Raw genomic sequence first — 23,155 nt, 5'->3', positions numbered from 1 at the left:
AAAATACTCTCTTTACCAGCCTCCCCCTGAAAAAGTTACGTCACGTATAATCTTGCTTGGCATTAGATAAAAATGCATCAGCACTCACTGTCTCCATGACTGTACTTTGGAAGTTCAGAAACAAACAAACAAACAAAAACAGAGATTCCACCATATCAATGACTTCTTCAAGGTTTTTGGCTAATTATTTGCATATGGATATATTGAGGTTTTTGTTGTTGATGTTCTTTCAGAGATTGCTGTCATTTCTTAACAGAAAGTTAGCAAAGGTGACACTTTTTGCATCTAAAGCTTGTTTGGGTTTTATTTGCTCTAAGGTTCCATTGCTTTATACCTATTAAACCTTCTTCCTAGATTTCCAGGTCTGTTAAGATCTGCTTTGTATTGTCATCCTAAGAAAAAAATACAGATGTTTTGATGGATGTAGTACATCGTATTGGGATCTCTAGCTTGGGATCGAGATGCAAAATTGAACTTAAGTTTTGATTGGCTTAATTACTACTCAGCAGCCATGCTAGTTACCATGTACGCATCTGCTAACTTCAGTTGTGCACTGATGTGTGTGTGCTTAAAGCATATTTTGGAGAACTAAAAGACTGAGCATTGGCATATGAACAGCAAGTATTAAACTGTTAAACAAACCAGCCATTGTATCTGTAGTATGATACATTTAAGTGGTATGGTATGATTTGATATTTGCATGCTAGTTTTTCTGTAGATACAATGATTGTGACATCTGTCTTCATTCAATTCACTCTATTAAAATTTATTTATCTATCTCCACAGTGGGATATACGTTGCTAACTGTCCACAGGCCAACGCTTCATCCCATATTAGTACTCCACATGGTTGTTCTAGATGGTCACCAACATTACTGGTAGCATGTCCTAAAGATTAAAAAATAAACCACAAATTAGATCATAACAATACCCCAATAGAATACCAAATCAATTTAATTCTCATCATTTTCATTTTATCTCTTGGACACTGTTGCTACCCTAGAGTTAAAGCTGCAAATCTTTTAACTTGCATTAAATACTGTCTACTATTTTCATGAAATGTTAATAACCATCATACTCTAGAGCATAGTTTCAATCAGATCCCAAAAAATACACTACTAACCACATACCTGCTATCACCTTGACCTTACTTCTTGGGATGGTCAATAATTAATATAAATGATTCAGTAACAGGACATGATATTTAGGTAACTAATACTTGGTAGGACAGTGAATGAGGCTCAGAGCTGAAACTTTTACCCTTTTATCTCTTATCACTCTTCTGGATGCTCTGAACTCCTCAATATGTACAGAAGAACAATGTGAAGGAAAAGATGGAGATAAGGAATGTCACATCTCATATTCCCAGTTGGGAACTAATGTTGAGACACAAAGAGATGAGAATGTTGGACTCTTTCCAGGAAAAGGTAAAGAAAAATGAGTCCCTTCCCTTGGATTGCTTGAGCAGCTGGAAAGAACAATTTTTGGCCTCAGTAAAAAAATTAATTAGGAAAAAGGGCAGAGAACAAACAGATGGTTCATATTCTCCTCCAAAAGTCCCCTGAGAGGAAAGCTGCTGAACTTTTTTCTTAATCTCTTCAAAACCCAAAGGAAAAAGAATAAATAAATAAATAATAATAATAATAAATTCTGAAAACTTTAACTATGGTAGTAAGTGGTTTTAAACTCTAATCACTGAAATGGTTTTTCAAAAGTAGCATCTGAACACCTCTGATACTCATGGTGGAAGCTATGGCAACACCCAAGTTCACAAGGATCTGGAAAGCATATGAGAACTTTTAACCAAGTATTAGTAACTCCACTGCAAAATGATTTGCTCCTTTTCATCATACATATTGCCATTCTTCAGAAGAAGAATGAATAGAATTAGTTACGATAAGATGATCTAATAAGCACCAAGGGCAATACAGTTATTACTATTAATACAGTAAGCAGTAATTCCAAAATAAAACCAAAATATGCATGTGTTATTTATAGTAACTTTATTTTTACATCAGACAGGGGAGGCAAGACTTAAAGGACTTTGTAGAAAAAATTACACTAGCCTAAAAGTTCAGAGCTTTCATGGATGGGGGAAAGAATCAAGGCATGGCCGCAGTTCAGGTACAAGGAGCAGAATAAATAATTGTAAGGCATCTAAGGTGTAATGACATTTGCTTGTAAAACCTATGATAACAGGTTTTGTATCACTTCACTTTTGTCTTCTGAGGTGAGCCTCATCCAGGATTTTTTCCTTCAAAAGTACAGTGTTCAGTGTGAAGCTAGATCAAACTGTAGAAGATTAAAGTGATACTAAAAAGAAAAGATGAATACCAAGTGATTATATTTTATAGGCATGTCATTTTTAAAGGAGTTTTTTAATGTGTCACTACTTTGAAGTGTAATATGCTCATTTCTAAATGTAGCCAACATCCTTGTAGTTGTCAGATGAACAAGTAGACTTAAGTAATTTGCCAAGAATGAGACTATTTCAAATACTTCTGCAGATTTGCTAAGAGAGTGTTCATGAAGCCTCACATTCAACCTTGTGAGAGAGAAATCTGGATTTTTTCTTATTTTAATTTGCCTGTATGTTAATGGGAGGTGAGATGGTAATTCTTGGTTTGCTTTCCAGGCTCTAGAGGGGGGAAAAAATGCTATGTGCCAAGTCTCTTGCCCCAGTTGTACAGGTGTTTCCTTGAGATTTTTTCAAAGAAGCATGGTAGAAAGGTACAAAGTATTAGTGTAGAAGCATTATGTGTTTCAAAACTTATTTTTGAGTTTGCTGTCTGTATTTTCAGCTTAATTCCATTTGTTGCCCTATAAATATTGTTCAAAATTTGGTCTTTAACATTTTAAAATATCAGCTGAATTTCTTACAAAGTCTGGATCAGTTCTTATGAATAAAATTTAGACTTTTGATATTTTTGCTCTTGATTCTACAGAGCTGTCAAAAAGTTTTTATATAGAATGAAAAAAAAAAAAGGCAAAAAAAAACCCTATTTAGCATATTTGAAAAATGCACTTGATAATGAAAGGTATTAGATGGCCTGCAAGTCATTCATCTGCCAGCCTTTCATATGCTGCCCACACTAGAGGTCAGGTAAACTTTTAAAAACATTCTTCAATTATATATATATATATATATAAATATATATATAAATTTACATTCCAAGAGCAGAACACTGAAGAATAAAATCAAGAGTTGCCTGCCAAAGCAGAAACCTTGTAATATCTAGCTCTTAAATAAGCATTTTTAATGAAGAGAGACAAAAGTATTTTGTTGAGGATGGCTTTATCACACTCACTTTTAGAGATGATATGATATACCAAGACAAAGCTAGAGTCATAGCAAGCCCTTGTAAGAAGAGTGCCTGTTTCAGGTGACAATTCCAGTCAAGAGAGTTGATCTCTGACTAATTTTTCCAAAGTTGTTGACTCTGGGATGTGCTGCAGATGTGAATGATGTCAGCTGAACTAAATAACTAGTTTCAAATAGTGGAGGTGACAGGTCAAGTGAAACGAGTGCAAACTAACATGGGCACCAAGAGGTCATAGCTGCGTCTTGTAGTCTGTCAACATCTACATCCATTTTGCAGATAAAATTTCTGTTTGATCAATGCACTGTCCTTCCAGCTAGCAGCAATTGATTACAGCTTATATAGTTCTGTTAATGATAACGCTTCAGGGTCATGAGCTGCCTGTCATTATGATAGATCTATAAGGATGTCTGTTCAAGGATAGTCAAGGAAGGCAAACCAAATATTAGAAGACATTAGGAGCAGGATGCCCAATATTTGAGAACAGTATAATGCCACTTAGGATATTATGGCTTTTGCATGAAATATTGATTGTTTCCAGCTGCCCTAACAATGTAACCAAAACTTTGGAAATTCAGTGACAGGCAACAGTTCAGAGAATGGAGGAATAACAAAGTATAAATGTACCAAATAATAAATAGTATAGACAAGAGTGAATTATTTATCTGTTCTCATGACAAAAGAAAAATAATATATATAACATAAAACACAGCAAATTTAATATCAATAAAAGGAAAACACCTGACCACTCAAAATATTTAGCCTGCAGAACTCCTTCGCACCAGATGCAACTCAGGAGAGAATAATAATGTATGTTTACTGGAAAAGCCTATCTTGCATAGCACATACCTCTGTCAAGCTCAGGACAACAAAGGAAAAACATCCCTTAGTCCCTTTCCATCAGAGCTCTGTGTGAAAAGCCACTAACAGTTTGATCACAGAGCATCCACTGGTTCTGGTTGTTCTCTGAGGCAGCAAATTGAGGATCTCTTTTTAAATCCTTCTTTACTGCTCCTGACTCTAAGAAGTAATCTGAAGTCATGTTTCTCCAAATACTTGTACAGCACCCTAGAAATTATGAAACTAGTAACTATTCTGAGTTTGCTTCTCCCAGTGTTTCCTGCTGAAACGATTAACCTGACTTTAGATTCAGCTATAAGAATGCTGGGAAGATTGCCACACCTCTTTCCAGACTATTTTGGTACTCAAATGTTTTTTTGTTGTTCTCATGTTTTTTTTTGTTTGTTTGTTTGCTTGTTTTTTTTAAATATGACTTGAGCTTTGCTCCTTTCATTGGCATTTCTTCCTAGTTGGCTTCTGTAAAATACTTATGTGCCTTCTGTAAAATACTTATGTGCCTTCTGTATGGCACATAGGTAATTAACTAAGAACTAAAAATCTCTGCATGACAGAGCACCTCAGTACTTCTGTGGATTTAGGTCAACTCATTTACAAAGCACTTACCGTGCCTTGACAAGAATACCAGGAAACCCCATTTCTTCAGTGCTGTTACACAGAGCTCTCAAAAGAAGCTAAAGACAATTCTGTTTAAGTAGATGAATCCACAGCAAACAGAATATCTAATATATTATTTTAGGAATGCTTTCCAGTTTCAAAGCACAATTATTATTTTTTTTTTTCTTTTGGCAGCACTATTCCTGCTATATAGTTCTCCTGCTGGAAGCTGCTTTTCTTTATTGCACAGTTCATTGTAACAGAAGTCTAGACATATATCTGATTGCATAGTTCAGTTAATGGCTCATGGACAATGCTTGCCTGCAAGATCTCCTGACAGTGCTTAGAGTTACAGGGAAAGAATGACCTATAATTAGGACCAACAGGGAGTATAGCATTTATCGTGATACTGCCACTGATACGTGACTTAGTCTATTCATGCCCATAAGCCCATGAAGTTTGAAGGCTACAGATCACAGTAGGCTGAGTTCTTAAGGGGTTTATTGTTTTAATTACAATTAGCAAAAAAAAACAATTTGAATACATAATTTTCTAGCTGGAATGAAATGTGGTTAACCACAAATTCAACATACTGGTAGGCTAATATATAATATGTTTATAAACTTACAATATGTTTTTCATATTTACTTTGGGAAGAACCCATTCTCTCACCTCAAAGAATGAATCTCAAAAAAAGTTAAAGGAAGAAGAGGAAAAAAAATAGCATTTACAAATTGACTATAAAGATAAAATTATATGGAGTTCTATTATACAGAGTGTACACTGAAACATTTCAACCAATGAAGCACAGGTGCTGAAAGCAAGCTCTTCATCTTTTTGGCCAGAAAATGCTTATACAGAAAATTCTAGGTGTGCTTACCTTTGTTTCTGAGACTAACAAAAACATCAGCCTCAGAAATATGTGTCATGTACAAAGTAAATAGACAAGAAAAGAAAATAAATTAGAAGTGGATGTTTTATGTTCAGGCAAGACAATGCAAACTCTCCAGTAATGACTCTATTTTTTGTTGGATTACAATTTAATATTAGAACAATAAGCGTTTGCAGATGCACATTGATGCAGTAAATAGCTTCTCAAGAAAAATCATGAACCAGGGAATTTCATCCAAATTGAACCTAAATCATTATGTATTTACTCACTAACACTCCTATGTCTGGAGAAAGTAAGCAATTGCATGATGATACCTTTTTCCCACTGTTTCAGATGGTTAAGCTTTAAGCTACAGAGACATTTCTACTCTTTGGCTTTGCAGCTGGAAGCACTGGAATCCTGGGCCATTACAGATTTATGTTGCTTCTGAATTATTTGAGAGAACAGGGAGTGCTTTGTCATAATGGTACCACAAACAGTCAATAAACCCTTTCTAGCCCAGTTTCCAATAAATACAGATGAATTAACCATAAAATGGATATGGCTAATCCAAAAATTGCAAACATATGGCATCAGTGATAAACTGGACTAGTATCCTCAATGTCTGTTGTCCAAAAATTTAAATCTGCTTCAAGCCTCAAGTGGAACTTAATCAGATCCCACCAAAATCATACTTATCTCTGTTTAAAATCTTTACCAATGACATAGACAGTGGGATTGAGTGCACCCTCAGCAAGTTTGCAAATGACACCAAGCAGAGTGGTTCAGTTAGTACAACAAAAGGAAGGGATGTCATCCAAAGGGACCTGGACAAGCTTGAGAAGTTAGCTCACATTAACCTAATGAGGTTGAACAAACATGTTCAGCTGCGAGGTGCTGCACCTATATTGGGGAAATCCCAGACATGAGCACAGACTGGGAGAACTCATTGAGAGTAGCACCACAAAGAATGATTTGAGGTGTCTAGTGGACAAAAACCTCAACGTGAGCCAGTGGTGTGCTCTTGCAGCCCAGAAGGCCAACTGTGTCTTGGGTTGCATCAACAGAGCAACCCACTCGGTCAGCAGGTCGAGGGAGGGGATTGTCACCCTCTGCTCTGCCCTTGTGAAGCCCCACCTGTAGTGCTGCATCCAGGGCTGGGGCACCCAGCACAAGAAGGATGTGGAGCTGTTAGAGCAGGCCCAGAGGAAGACCACAATGGTGATCAGAGGTAATCTTTTCCACAGACTTTTTCCATGTAAATTTTTAGCAGACATTACAATTTACAGTAACCAGCAGTTGTAATCCAGCACAACACTGAAAGCACCTTCAAGTTCAACCACTATGCAGTTACCCATAAGAGATGAGGTTTCCCACTCCTAAACTTCAGTCAATCTAGTGGGACCCCAAAAACATAAAAAGTTAATCTATTCAGACTCTATTCTCTAAACCACTACTGTAATCTAAAACCTCAGGATATTTACCTGAGAAACACACCAGAAATAGATAAAGCCGCAATCATACACTTGCTGACTCCTTCTGCTAGGTCTCTGGGAGTGCAAGTATGAATTAGCAATGGAGCCTCTTTTTTTTTTTTTTTTTTTTTTTTTTTCCTGTTCTTACTGTCTCAACCTTTAATCTTAATAGCAAACATGAGGTAATCCCAGGCTTTGGTGTAGCATCCCACTGCACAACAGCAATGCAGCAACCTGCTACTCAGTGCAATCAGGCACACAGCTGAAACTTCAATCATTGCTTCCAGCCAGTCCAGGCTCCAGCTTGTCTCTGCAGGTGCTGAAGGATCCATCAGAAGTAAATACTGTGCTTAGCTACTGCTCTCCCTAATAAAATCTCAAACAGAACTCTGACCTTCTCCTGTACATTGGGAAGTTGTGCCTATGCTACAATTATCCCTACACCACTTGCTCTCTTGGCACTGACCATTAACTCCTTACTTTTTTCCCTAATAACACAAACACTAATTCAGATTTTTCTTTGTGCTGGAAGATGCTGATGACTTCAGTTTAATTCACAGAACTGGGCTCAATGGCATAGACTTTCATCAAATTCATTTACAAAGCATTTCGATTCATTATCATTGTTACTAGCCAGAATCTTCAGCGGTGACAAAAGCATCAATCCCAGCAATTCACTGAAGCTGTTGAAACCTGGAAAAGATCAGATTCTCAGTAGCCTCTAATGGTGCAATTAAGGAAAGCTTTAAGGACAGCTGTTCTTTTGAGCTCTTCAGTCTGTCATCTCTAACAACTGCATAGCTCCTGAAGGGAACAGCCACCTAATTAGAAAGCAGTAATGAAGAGAGACCCAATGGAGCATCCTGCACATTGTCCTAGGTGAAGTCTGGCTTAGAGAATAAAAAGGAAATTTCCTGCCCTCTCTGTATGCTTCCAAAGTCCTGTTCCAGTACTGCAGTATAATCCACCAACAATCCCCACTGATTTTCCATATTACATATGCACTCTGCTGACTACTGTAAGCATTTGGGAGGGGGGTTGGGAAGGGGGGAGAGAGAGAGAGAGACTGGTCTGACTGGAAATCTATCAAAATAATTTTAAGGTGATCAAAACATATTGTCCAGATATTTGTACACATTACTCTCAGAGGGCTTCTACATTAGTTTTACCTATAGTTGTTAAAATTATGGGACTGTAATTCTTTATGGTAAGCCTTGACTGTTCTGATGATTTGTTTTTAGATTATATTTAAAAACTATTAACCTTTTTTCTTTTCTTATACTACTGATAGTTCTATTCCGTATTTCAACCACTGGAGACACATGAAAACAAACACCATTTACTAGTAAGAAGACAGTATTACAAAAAAGACAAAATGTATTTTGTCCCTGCAGCTGCAAACTCTGTTCAGAAAAAAAAAAAAAAAAAAAAAAAAAAAAAAAAAAAAAAAGAAATGAGAGAGAGAGAGAGAAAACCTACTTTGCAATTGCAAAGAACGCTAAACTAATGGGACAATATTTTCTCAGGCAGCTTGCAAACTTCCATTTCTTTTTTTCTGCTACATGAACAGCAACATTACTGAAGTTCTCATGCACAGACATGCAAAATTTGGGCACTAGAATGCGTACACAAATTTACTGAACTAGCTCAGTAACAGAATGAACATAATAGCTATTTCCTTGTCATCTATTTAAGTAATTGTCATACATACAAAGAACACAGCTTCAATCTAATAGTATGCACATAAGAATATTTACTTCTAACCTCCACAACCCACTAAAAAGACTTGGTTAACTGTCTTTAATAAAATATTCACAATCACTACTATCATTAGTTTACTATTAGCAGAAAATCATTAAATGAGGAAACATAGATTAATCCCTCCAACACAGAACTGGCAATCAAAGTGAAGACTAAGTCTTAGGGTTACACAGCAAATTTGTCCTATCACTGTGTTCAGCAATTTTAATTAAAAATATAAATAATAGGAGCAGCATTATTAATATTTTGTTCCAGGGTAGACTCCTGCAGAATCAACTCAGTACTCTGATGATTTTTCTTGACAACAGTGATACAGATCTACAGAATAGATTTACTATGATGCAGATGTTCCTTACTATACAGAATCTATTTCCAAATAAAGAAATAGCACGGATCTGTCAATCTGTCTGCATTCCTATTATGCTGGTATGCACATCACAAATCCTATGACAAAGGGGAAAGCACTCTAGATGCAATGCTGAATACTGAAGAAGGAAACGTTGCTTCCATTTTGCATAAATCACAGACTACAGCTCTAAGTTTCAACCATAAGCCTGATCGAAATAAAAAGCTCCCTGTAGACTTTAACAGACTGTAGTTCAGCATTTGAATCTGCCTAGTCGCTCACTCTATCCATATAAACTTTGCGGGGTAAAGCAGTGCTTTCCAAAGTAGGGTGTGGAAGAAAAAGGAAGAAAATATTAGAGCTTCAGTATTGCATGCGTAAAATTTACAGATAAATTAATATAAGTATATTGAGGGAGTGTGCTCACAATTTTTATTGATAGTAGTGTACAATCAAAAAAGGTTGTAGACCACTGGCTTACAGCACAACTAAAGAAGAGAAATACATTTCAGTGTTTAACCTTTCACAGGGACTAGGAATGCCAAAATATTTTTGATGTTGGGTTTGGGGTACAAATTCTCAACAATCTGGGAAATAAGGGTCTTTATTTCATGCTAAAAGCAAGAAGAAAGGCTATTTAAGTTGTCAAAATGTTCTCAAGGGCAAGCTCTTAACCCCAGTATGTTCAGCTCCCAACTACCAATAGCTTTCACTGATTTCAGCAAAACCAGACTTCCACCCAGAGCTCTGAACAGAGTACTAAGATGTTTTCCCCAGAATGATTATCGTACTGAAAATAAACACTGTTACAGAATACGGCCTGTAAGCAACCCAAAATGCACCTACAATTTACAGAGCATGCAAAACAAGACGATTGAAAAGATAGCAAACGCTGAATTCAGACTTGATTTTCCAATGCTTTACAGCGCTGTGCTCTACAGTTTCATGAGAAAATTGTGGGCTACCTTTCTTATAAAATGTTTAAGAGAAAAAGGCTAGGCCAAAGTTTAAAATAACCTGTCACTAGCTTTTCTTGATGTAACTCATTATCTACAATTCAACAGACAGTGAAATATTTTTTTCCCCAACAGCCTGAACAGTAGGATTTATCAGGTAGTCTGCTGAATTTGGCATGACATGCATTGTCCTAAACCAACCACTTTTTCTTCCTTCCTTCAATCCATCCACCCATCCATCCAAAAGGCCTTAGTGATATTTCAGGATGACAAAAAAATAAATAACAATGACCAGGGACAGGTTAGTTAGAAAACCAGGATCAGAACTGCTATAACATCTAGCATTTTACTGGTGAGTCTTACTCCAGCTGGAAAGAGCACAAAGGAGAGCAAATAAACACAAGAGACATGTTATGGTTTAAATAGAAGTTATTAGTTTGATGAAAAAAAAAATAATCTGGGTTACGAAGGTTCTGCATTACAATCAAGTGATTGTAACAGTCTTCTGTAGGCTAGTAACCTGTGACTAAACCACCATTAGGACATCTTCAAGCTACTACTGCTTATGTAAAACAACCCTAGTGAAATGAGTAAATATTCCTATGCTAACACTGAATTAACACTGACATATACTAGACATTTGTTCCCTTACAATTAGATGATAATTGCAGAGTGAGAGATACATCATGTCTCTTGCCTTTTAGGTCCATCAAGAGATTTCAAATATATTACAAGCATATCTCCTATTCACACTCCAGAGGCATTCCAGTAAAACTTAATATCATTCAAAACAGTTGTAATTAGATATTCTCCAGTCTCAACTTGACACAGGGAAAATGATATCTAATCTTATTTATCCATTGTGGTCTCATTTAATAAAGCTTAAAGCAACAGCGTGCTAAAGAAAAAGATTCTGTTCTAGATATTCTGATACAAATAACTCATTTCATATGAATGATTCTCTTAGAATTTTTCTATTATATGGGAGAGAATGAATGGTTTTACTATATAAAAGTACATATTTTTATCATCTCAAAAAAAATCTTACACTGTAAAAATGATTATGGGAAAAAAATCTTTTGGATGACAGCCCAATCAATTTTATATACAGTGCAAAATAGGAAAATAGTATTTTACCTGTGCTAGAAAATTCAGCTGTCCCTGACAGCTTAGATGTTGTCAGAAAAATTTTGATATACTGTTTGAAGTAAATATGAGGGGCAGCATGGCTGTGGCTAAGACAAGAAAAAAATAAGCTACTGAGCAAAGGGATACAGAGAGGAAAAGAGAGGAACTAGAGATGCTGGCTGACCACAGCAACAGGAAAGATAACAAAATGTGAATCAAAATGTAAAATGTGAAGCAGAAGTATGAAAATATGAAACAAAATATTTTGTTGCAAAGGCTGGGTAACTGGATATAAAATAAGAAGAAAGGAGCATTTTAAGATTAATTTCAAGAGAGGAGTAAGTGATAGGACCAACACCTTTATTCATAGCAGGAAAATGAAGAAAAGGGCATGAGCGCATACTTTGTGTCACTAATGTTTGTTTGTTTGTTTTTTCTCTGAATCCAGACAGCATCATGTGTGCACATTTACATAGTTTAAGTTGAGAAAGTTGCTCTAAAGATAGAAATATAGAATTCATAGATCAAAAGAGTAACAGTGGAAGAAATTCAGTGTTTTCTGTTCGTTATTTATCTTTGCAGGGAGAAATACACATTTTCACAGAGGAAAAATTTGCATTGAATACCAAACAAACAGGGAATAGTTTTAAAATATTTCAAGAGATGCTACTTACACAGAAATATTTAAAAAATGAGTATATATGTATATATATATCCACCTAATTTCCTGAGATTCATTATAACATAAAACAAACATTCAAGGGATTGGGAAATATGTTCTCTTCCTGTAAATGAAATTGATGTGCTGTAAGGGTCATTAGCCATTTAGCCCTGAAAACTTCAGCTAGCTTAGTTCCTCCAGCTGATGAAAAGGGATGGCAGAATCCCAATTAAAAGACCTGAGATTTTTTAAGCCCCAAAAAACTTTTCAGTGAAAACTCAATGCTGTCTGCTTCTTACCATATATCTAATGCTTTGTACCCATAAGTCTAATGCATCTGGAACAAGATGATCTTCAGGGTCCCTTCCAGCCTGAACCATCCTGTGGTTCTATGATTCATACTATGAGCTGTGGCCAACATAGTGTCCCTCATGTGTAGAAACATAGCCATATCACAACACAACCTATCATGTGCATGCATGATCTCATTTCTGCTACTCTCTTCAACCATAGCTTGCTGGATGGCATCTGACAAGCAACTACTTAAATAGAAGAATTCTAAGGAATAAAGCACATTGACATCCAGAATCTGTAGACCATACAGAATCTTTTCACATCTGTGGTGCCCAGGGATGTCTGAAGGCTGAAGACACACCAAAAAAAAAAAAAAAAAAACCAAACCAAACAAAACAAAACAAAACAAAACAAAAAAAAAAAAGTTTAACATGTTTAGCAGCTACTTGGACCACTTAGTAGAAGAGTTCCAAATACAGTAACTCATTCTCAAGTAAAAGTTCATAAACCTAGTTCTGCTGTTCCAGAGGAGTTACAGGAAAGGACACCCACACAAGATTTCCCACAGTAGGGTGGTTTCTGGAAGGAAATACATAGCACATCTTCAGTTGTTTCTTGTCTCTACTGCTTCCAAGACAACATTTCAAAAGCTTTCAAAATGAGCAGAACTACTTACCCCCACCACCACCACCTTTGCTACTCCTGCAAGTTTTCAGCCAATATCATTAAATAATTCTTCCTCTATAAAATGTGTGCTTGCATGAAAGAAGCATCCAGAGATCAGTCCCAGGTCTTTCAGATCTTTGTCAGTCTGAACTTGATCACATGAGGGTCTGAACCTGACTGGGAGCTTTCTGACCTGCCTCAGCTGTTACCAGAGGGTTAGAGCTCCCACCTCCATCACCAGATGAACCAGAAAATAGCTTCAAATGATTTGCCCTTTTTTTTTTTGAAATAAAGCTCTGACCTCCAAGTTCTGAATCCATTTCTGATACTGCTATTTATATGCACATTTTTCACTCTTCCTTTTTCATTGCACTCAGTAGATTTGCTTACTAAGAGTGAGGAAAAGCATAACTGTGGGCATGTTATGCCTAGACTCTCCAGCCTCCACCCTATGCTCACCTTTTCTAGGCACACGACTAGGCAATTTCTTCACGATTTCTTTGCGAGACCTGCCATTTAAATCCCTATTCTGACCTTTAAAACATGTTGTGGGTAAGGACAAGTTGTTACAAGACTATCTGAAAGGATTACCACCTCCAAACTCTATGCCTTCAACAAACCTCTCTGAAAAATAAATGGTCATCTTTGACTTACCATTATTACCCTCTAGAGAGCTGCATGTTTGTACAGGCTGGTGTGAGTGACAATGCTGCTCTTACTAGTTCAAATCAAGAGTTTGATTGAATCAGGAGAAATCCTTATGGTGTTCCTTCAATCAGAGTTGAAAGTTACATCAATACACTATATTCACCTCCTACACTGCATTGTGGTCAGTGTACTGATGAAGAGAGACCACGCTTGTCAAGTATGAATCTCTAGTGTATTGAAATTGACTAAAACACTTCCCTATCATTAAGATGCCTTTGATTTTTATCTCTTTATCACAGTGAGTCATTCCTATCTCCTACTTATTTCACCAATTATTTATGTCTTTTGAAGAAGGAGGTTAACCTTTTAACACTCCCAGAATTTATCCCGGAAGAGAAACTTATCATAGTTTCACATGCTGAGATAAAAAAAAAAAAAAAAAAAACAAGACTAATGCACAAGGGCAGCTAAGGTTTAGAAGTTTTACTCTGTACAGACATGCATATAAACTGTTCCTCTTTTCCAAATACTTCACACAGCAAACAAGATTTGACATTGACTATCAGTCTCTCAAGCCTTTTCACCTCCATTGTCCAAAAACCTACAACATCTATCTGTATAACTAAAATGCTTGAGTATTTATTGAATACATAAGTATATGCACAACAGTTCCCTTCTTCCCCCTTCACTATTTCACCATCTGTACACCCCCAAACACACACCTTGATCCTGCAGCAGGTATCTGCATTACTTTGTACCCTACAATAGGAAGGTTATTCCAGAAAAAAAAAAAAAAGAATTGGCAATGTAACATTGTCATGGCCTATTAGGTAATTATATGGATTTACGACTAAAAACCTGCACTAGCACAGAAATTGAATCCATTCATGAACCTGCTGCATTGCAATATACAGCACAACATTCATCAGTTTGATGTTTGGCTACATTCACACCAGAAGCCAGCACAGTATCTGCATTATAATCCTCAGCTGATGGATTGAGCTAAATGGTTAGTTTTTAATCATTGATTTAGCGACACAACCTTAGATTGCAGCACACGGCTCTTTGAAGAAAGCTTTTTATGATGGACTTTAAGTACAAGATTTGATCTTTACTATGTTTAAGGGTTTGACTTCAATTCAGAAGCCTTTTTAAAGGCATCAAAATCCGTTCAGAGTGCCAGCATCATGTTGCTTGCAGGGAAGTCACATGTAGTGTTACTTACCATAAGATTTAGATCTCTTGAAGAGATCTAAAGCTGTTTGTCTGCACATACCAGAAGATAAAGTTATCTGCATGAGCTGTTGAAAGCCAGAAGACAGTTGGGCTAACGAGTTAAGAGGGAATGACTATCACATGCTCAGATACTTCATTACATACTTTAATAAAATGCTTTAGGGAACATATGCTGGGACTATGTAGAAGCCGTCTTCAACCCAGTTCTCTAGAACTAAGAACTTCTACATAAACCTCATCCTCAGGTATTCAGAAAGATTCATGAAGTAAAGAAAGCTGCACAACACATTTCCAGCTCAATTACATTAGCAGTAGTATCTATGAGGGTTTCATGGTATTAATAAAATCCCTTTGATTTTATTTTTAACACAAGTCTAAACTACTGCTCTCATACTAGCTGAGCACAGCCCAATCAAATATCACTAGAAATACAATTACTTCTGTTCTTGGTCTCATTTTTCTACTGGAGAAGGGCTCCCAGCCCCTTGGAAAGAGAACAGCCTAAGCCACCAGAGTCAGAAGAATTTGGATTGCAACTCGCAAGATTGTTGTATTTACCTTACCACAACACAACCTATCATGTGCATGAATGATCTCATTTCTGCTACTCTCTTTAAGGCTCAAGACACACATTTTGACAAGCAAAATCTTTTTGACAGGATATCACTACCTGACAGGGCCGTAACACGTACCATAGGAGAAAGCAAGCAATGCTTCCACATAATGAGGCAATGGGCACAAGCAGGGACACAGGAGGCTTCCTCTGAACATGAGGAAGCACTTCCGTGCTCTGTGGGTGACTGAGCACTGGCATAGGCTGCCCAGAGAGGTTGTGGGGTCTCCAGAAGCTGCCTGGATGTGGTGCTGGGCAGCCTGCTCTGGGTGTCCCTGCTTGCACAGGGGGTCGGTGCAAGTGACCTCCAGAGGTCCCTGCTAATCTCAGCCACTCTGCAGTTCTGCAATTCACTGACAAAGCTGAACCTCCAGTTTCAAGAATGAAAACAAACCAAACCAACAGCAAACAACCCACCCCACCACCACCACCTTTCGCGTTTCCCCTACTTTCAACCAAGCATCCCCTTGAGCAAACAAACTTCCATCACCCCGCCGGTTTTCACGCCCCCTCCACGGCACGGTCCCGTCCCCTCCGAGCAGCGGGGGCGGCCCGGGGTGCGCATAGGGTCCCTCGGGGCGTGCATGGGGCCGCTCGGCGAACGCGTGGGGTCCCTCGGGGGGCGCACGGGGCGGCTCGGGGCGCGCCCCCTCCCGTCCCCGCGGGGCAGAACGCCCCCGGCCCGTTACCGCCGGCGGGGTCCCCGCTCCCTGTCCTGTCCCCCGGCTCCCCCCACCCTTACTCTTTGGGGCCCAGGAGCCCGGAGCTGCTGCGGCTCCCGATCTCCTTCTTCCTGCCGCCCTTGGAGCCCATCGCGGCGGCTGCCGCCGCGTCCACCGCGTTGCCGGGCGACCTGGACCCGCGGAGGTAGCGGGTCCAGCGCCGCCCCGCGGCCCAGGGCCCCTGCGGCCAGCCCACCCCCGGCATCGCGACCCCTCGGCGACGACACCGGCGGAGTCTCGGCAGCCGCTCCGGGCGGCGACTGCCAGCGGCGGGGCGCGCGGCGGAGAAACGGGGGGGACACGAGGGAAGGGCACGAGGCGGGGGGGGTCGCAAGCAGCGGAATGCCGCTGGAAATAGCGGCTGTGCGGCGACCCAAAAGGTGGCAAAAAGGAAAAGGCTGAACTTTGACAGTGGCACAATGGTCTTTTCTGCAGCTAAGCGGCAGCTTCGAGGGTCTTTCAGAAAGCAATTTGGAAAAAAATAAAAAAAATAAATAAACTAAAATGGAAACAAAGTGTATTTTGTTATAAACGTTCTGTACTGAAGCAATGTGATTTAGCTCCAAATTAAGTATTCTGTATTGAAATATAAATGACACAGCAAGGCCTGTAGATTTCAGACCATTTGTTTTTCCTTTCACCAAAACAATGATCTGTCTTTGAACTCACAATTTAATTTTAAGATGAAAATATGTGAGATCACTGGGGATCTTTCCAAATTCATGGTATTAATTCCAACTCAATCTCTGCTAACATTGTATGGCCAAACACTGAACAGTATTTTCAGTTTGTCCACTACTGAAATCAGCTTCTAGAGTTAATATTTCTGGCAAAAAAGGAGGTACACAGCTTTGCTACTTTTACAGTGGCAATATACCCTTTCCTGTTGGATGGAAACTTGGCAAAAATCCTACATTAAGACTCCCTTCCTTCTGTACATTTTTATCACTACTTCTTATCAGTCATCACCTGTCAGCCTAATCACACGAATAAGCCTATAGAGAAAGAGTGAGAGGAAAACGTACACATTTGGTAGGAAACGAAAAAGGAAAAGGAAAGGGAAGGAAGAAAGGAAAGAGAAAAGAAAAAAAAAAAAAAAAAGAAAGAAAATGGAAAGGGAATGGGAAATGAAACCAGTCCCAGAGCTGAAACCAGTCCCAGAGCTGGAAGAGCATTTAGACTTGAAGTAGACAAGCATTTATCTTTTTTATATGAAAACAACTGAACTAATTAGTGCCTTATATGAAGCCTACAATTACTGAAGTGAACAGAGTTTCACCAAGGCCAGGTAAACCTAACCCTTATCAGCTGCTTTTGGATTCAGCAAATAGTTGACTTCAACTAACCTAAGAGGACTTTTTCCAGACACAGTCCAGATGTTACACTATCCCTAACAACTCCTATCTTCTAAATAATTCCACTTGTGTCCTGGTTTCAGTTAGAACAGAGTTAATTTTCATCCTAGTAGCTGGTGGAATGCTGTGTTTTGGCTTAGGATGAGAAGAGTGCTGATAACACCCCAATGTTTTAATTGTTGCAGAGCAGTGCTTATACCAAGCCAAGAACATCTCAGCCTTTTGCTCTGCCCTGCCAACAGGCAGGCTGGGGGTGCAGTAAGAGCTGGGAGGGGACTGACCCAGGACAGGTGACCCAAACTAGCCAAAGGGGTATTCCATACCATCTGACGTCATGCTAAACAATATATAGGGGTGGCTAGCTGGGGGGAGGGGGCCGGACTGCTCGGGGTTAGGCTGGGCATCGGTCAGCGGGTGGTTAGCAATTGCATTGTGCATCACTTGTTTGTACATATTATTATTACTTTCCTATTATTACCATTGTATTATTATTATTATTACTGTTATTAGTATTTTTGTTATTATTATTTTCCTGTCTTATTAAACTGTCTTTATCTCAACTCACAGGCTTCACTTTCCGTTTTTCTCCCCCGTCCCAGAGAGGGAGGGGGGAGGGTGAGCGAACGGCTGCGTGGTGTTTAGCTGCCGGCTGGGTTAAACCATGACAACTTGTTTGCTATTTCTCAATCTGTAGTGCATGACAAAAAATCTGTGATAGAACAGATCATATATGCTCACTTAGCCTTACTCAGTGTTTCTAAAATATGAAAAATCAATGAAAATGTATTTGTCAAGTCACAGAGGACAGGAGTAGGTCAAAAGATATATGGAAAAGTATGCAGATGTTGCTACATCTAGAGGCTTACTTTAGACAAGTATCAGGTCTTGATTTATATCAAGATGACAGAAGGCCAAATATATACTTTTATGTTTCAAAGTGAAAAGTGCTCCAGCATCTTTGCATTTCCTTCAGCGTTATGTCCAGCAGCATCCATTTTAAATAAGGTACCACGGGACACTTCTCACTTGAGAACCAAACAAACATTTCCTGTTTGTTTATTTTCAGACCAAGCTGCTGGCCTCCAGCCAATTATGCCATCAAATATTGATCAGGACATGCAGGTGAATGATGGCAGACACAGAGGTGAGTTTGGACAGCTGGGTACAGCTTCACTACCAGTGCAGGGCTCCACACCTCGAAGAGTTCTCCTGCATGCTTGCAGATTGAGGCTGGAAATCATAGGACAGAGTCTGACCAAGAGCACAGGTAAAACCCCTCAGCATCTCTGTGGCTTCAGTCTTCCCTTCCCCATACTCACTGGGCAGAGAAGCTAAGAGACATTCCCTCTTAGGAAAATTTCATTCCTGATCCCACTGCCGGTGACCAGTGAGGTTTGCAGCATCCCAGCAAATATGAATACTTGTAATACAATTCTGTGAAAGACATCGGGGAAAAAAAAAAAAAAAAAAATGAAATTTGAGTCCATGCCTTCTTACAGAAACCACCCCTATGGCTCCCTGCTACCAAAACCTTGCCACGTAAACCCACTACATGTACACATTTTGGGGTGAAGAAGGAGGAAGGACAGAAATCAGAAGAGAATGTGTGTAAGCTCCAGAACTCTTCGTTCTTTGCTATGTGAAATCATACTTGCCACCCATGAAGTTCAAAATGCACCTTTTATCATGAAATTCTATGTGCTTAAAAAAAAAAGAAAAGGACATTAAAAACACGTATCTGGTAACTTAATTTAGAATTCCATACCTCAACAGCAATGACAAGTAGGGTAGTCTGGAAAGACAAGTTAATCTGAATTTTAAAAAACCTTGTTTCCCAGCTGGCAAAGAATCTGTAAGGTCAAATCAGCTGTTTCATTAGCCTAATGTCTCAGGCCATGAAGGGTATCTGACAGACACTCCCCAAAGGGAAAGGATGTTAGGGTAGAGGCAGCCTTATAGACAAAGTATGAAATAAAAAACACAAGACAATAGAAGGAGAAGTACGGTGCTGCTGTATGTCAGGAATCCATTCGGATTGAATAGATAACACATACCGATTAGCAATGGATGGATGGCATTCTGGTCACCACTCTTCTAAGACACAATTTTAAACACTGTTATTTGGTAGTGTGTTTTGTTCCCTAAGCCATTACACAGGTAACTGCTGTTGTCACTTGGAGAAAAAACAGCTTCTTAGCTCTAAATACTTTGCACTTATTTTAGCTGCAAATAGTAGTTGGAGAGAAGGGGAAAACAGTAACTGTTAACAGGAACACTGGCAAAGCTTTCAGGAGTCTTGGAGCTCAGACAGCTCTAACTTAGATGGCTCAGACTTAACTCTTCTCAGATTTACACAAGGTATTCCAGAACAAGTGAGGAGAAAGCTTTGTCTTAAGTGAAACCCTGGGAGTAGCGGGCAAACCTTTCCAGTGTGTAGAAATACCTGACAAGGAGACTAAAGATGGTCAGATTCTTCCCAGGAGTGACCAGTGACAAGATGAGAAAACACAGATCAAAACAGAAAATTCCACTCCGAAATAAGCGTGTGCATTGCTTTATATGAGACTAGTCAAACACTAGCAGTAGTCTTCTGATATGACTTCTGAGTCTCCACATTGGACATGGCCATAAGAAACCTTGCTGTAGCTCCTGTTCTTCTGAGCAGGGATATTGGACTAGACAAGCTCCTGGGGCCCCTTCTGACCTCAGTCACTCCACAATTTTGGGAAGTTTTCCACAAAGAAGAGGTTAAAACCTTAGACAGAAGCGGTTGTAAGAAAAGATGCAGCATCTTTAAGTATGAAGTTGCTACATAGGTAAGAGATGAAAAGGTGGCAAAATAATGCTGACTTGCTTTTGTTTGGGATGTTGGCTCCTGAGGTAACTTACAGGACAGTGAACTGAATTTGAGCAAAACCATCTTCAGACTGAAACTTTTCACAAGCAGTGATGGTTTATTAACATGAGTCAGTGTGACATAGAAAGCAGAGTGGAGAAAATGGATTATACAAATGTTGTGGGTAAACTGATGTAGTAAGACACTGTACAGGAACAAGCTGAATAGCAGAGAACAGTCTTCTAAGTCCACAGCCATCTGCCCATGGCCATTTCAAAGATATCTAATGATACTGTTTCTCATTTGATTTTGCTAGGGACACGTCTTACCTTTTCTAGTAAAATAGACACTCACCAAATTTTGATGAACCTCAGCTGTGTTACAATTTTCACTCATCTTTGAGTTCTTTGCTACAGCACTGATTGGTTGCATTGTCGTTATACAGTCTCATTTTTTACCCCAGAACTTATTTTGGGGAAGATGGTCCCAAAACATTGTGTAATATATTCTACAGTTGTCCAAGCCTGGTTTAAATATACCATTACCATTGAATTCCATGGAATTCCACGTTTAGATTTAATCTTTTTTTTTAAGCTTTGATCCTCACCCTCCTTCCCTCCCTCTCTCTCCCTCCAGTATTTGGGTAACAGTGCAAGCAGCCAGCAAAGAAAAACTAAGCTCAAACAATCAGGCACTGCCACACCTTTCTTTTGTAAGTTTATGCTTGATGATTCATAAAAAGAATATCTACGTTAAAGTGAAAAACTTCCTGGTTGTGATACAGTGTGAAAATCCTTTGAAGTTGAGGGCAGCTGCAGTACTCTAGCTACTGCAGTTGTTAAGAAAGGGGGATACTCAGAGAAAGTAGCACTAGCTCTTAAAAATAATGTCTAAATCTTTGCCCAGAAAATGTTATGAATTATGATCACACCCTGAGGGATCAAAGGATAATTCTAGTTTTAAAACAAGAATCACTGCACAATCTTAATGCAGTGTTAACTGCTGAGCTGTAGAGACTACTAAATCTCTCAGTACACCATTTTACTGTAGTACTTTGCTGTTCACTTTTAAGGATGTAACTTTTTTGCAGAAGATTAAAGTTAAGTCTTGTTTGTTCTAATTCAAGGCAAGCTGCAAATCACAGTAAATCCTTTTTAATAGCGATTAACTTCAGTGCAGTTTTAAACAAATGTTTTTGTATGGTTGCAGTTCTGCATAGAGGCTAAAACCAAAAAATATAGTCTTAAAAATGCAGAACATAAGATTGCTAGACAAATTTTGAATCATGTGATTAATATTCTTAAAGAAAAATGAAGAAGACAACCATAGATAAAGCTATAAAGTGTCTTCATACTTGTTTCCCATCCAAGTAAAAATAGTCTTTAAGAAAGGACACTACAGGTTTACATTTTCTGACTTCTGAAACCTAAAAATGACAAGTCATTATGACACTTGTGCTCTTATATACATATGAAAAGTGCTGTCACAGCTATTTGAACTAAAGTAATCTCATGTAACTGTGCTTAAAAACAATAATCCAAGGAAAATAACTGCCACTCTGATGGACAATCTAACTGAAAGCCTTTCTTTCTTAAACTACTAAATAGTAGAAGGCAGTGATTTTTGTGACCTTGAGGCAAAGCATAGTTGGAAAAAAAAAAAAGTAATTCAAGTTCAGAAGAAAGTAGTTTGCCTGTAGAAATATCTATATAGAAGCATTAGAACTTAAACTGGGCAGATGCTATAAAAAGCAAACAGACTTGAAGTAATCTTTGTGCACAATACAACAATTCCATTGTTTTATTGGACTAAAACACTGAGTATAAAACCATTTTTGTGGCACAGTAATTGAATACGGAATGCATCTTGGAGGGGCAGACATTTTGTTACATCAAGACCAATAGAGCATTGTCAAAAAAAAAATCGAATTCACTCCTTGTAATCAAAATTGCTTGGACGTAATATGAATGATGGAAATTGATAATGTGACTCAAGTACTATACTACAGAGTAGCTTTCAATACTGCAGTTTACAGAACACTCTTGAAAAGCAAGTTAAGAAAAAAAATCAAACGGATCTGAATGTGAGGAGTTGAAAGACCTTTCTTCTGGATTGATATAAGTAAAGGATAGTCTAGAAACAGAATAAGCCATATGCTCTGTAAGGAGCTATGAGCTTTCAACAAGACAATTACCATCACTTAAGCTTTCAGAAGAGTCATCATAATGAACAGCTTAAAAGTGCATAAGTTAAAAAAAGGAAAAAAATTTGAATAAGTCTGTTTTATCAGAAGACTGAACACTTCGTTTCATTTCCTAGAACCTAAGAAAAAAACAATACTGATATGTTGACCCTCTACTTTTTCATCTCTGAAGCCAAGACTATCCAAACACCATACTTACCGATAAAAATCTTAAGGTACTTAAGGAATGAGTCTGCATGAATAGACTAAAATGGTAAAATAACTAGTGAAGTGATAAATGCTAAAATTTATCTAGTAAAATTTATTTGTGAGTCTACATAAGCAACATAGGATGTCTAAGCTAGTAATTTTTCACTGAGTGAACATGTTAGGTAGTGATAAAAGAAACCGTGATTGTGTTTAAAAATCACACTAAGTACCTTTTTCTTCCCAGAGATGCTTGTTTAGACAAAACCAGAGACATAGCGAGCTTACAGAGCTTTATAAGTCACGTATGATACAGACAGTTTCTTTCAAATAATCTTCATTAGATAAATCTGACTCTAGCACGTTCCTTATTTTCACTAGTGGGCTGCTGCAGAACAAAGAGTTCTGTCTAAAGTGACCTTTC

General features: G+C 38.3%; 1 protein-coding gene across 1 annotated transcript in view; it reads right to left on the bottom strand.

Annotated features, from left to right (window-relative positions):
• ADGB (androglobin) overlaps positions 1-16,356 on the bottom strand; it is a gene marked incomplete at both ends in the record, with an annotated part of 117,754 nt that extends 101,398 nt beyond the window's left edge. Inside the window, one exon of the mRNA XM_082756165.1 lies at positions 16,172-16,356. Coding sequence (XP_082612291.1) covers positions 16,172-16,356 — 185 coding nt within the window. The remainder of the gene's footprint in view (positions 1-16,171) is intronic.
• Positions 16,357-23,155: the final 6,799 nt, after the last annotated feature.

This window comes from Aythya marila, assembly GCF_965140915.1.
Source record: "Aythya marila genome assembly, chromosome: 3".
In the NCBI taxonomy this organism is placed as follows: domain Eukaryota; kingdom Metazoa; phylum Chordata; class Aves; order Anseriformes; family Anatidae; genus Aythya; species Aythya marila.
Note: the sequence above shows the minus strand (reverse complement) of the source record. Positions and strands in the feature narration are given on the sequence as shown.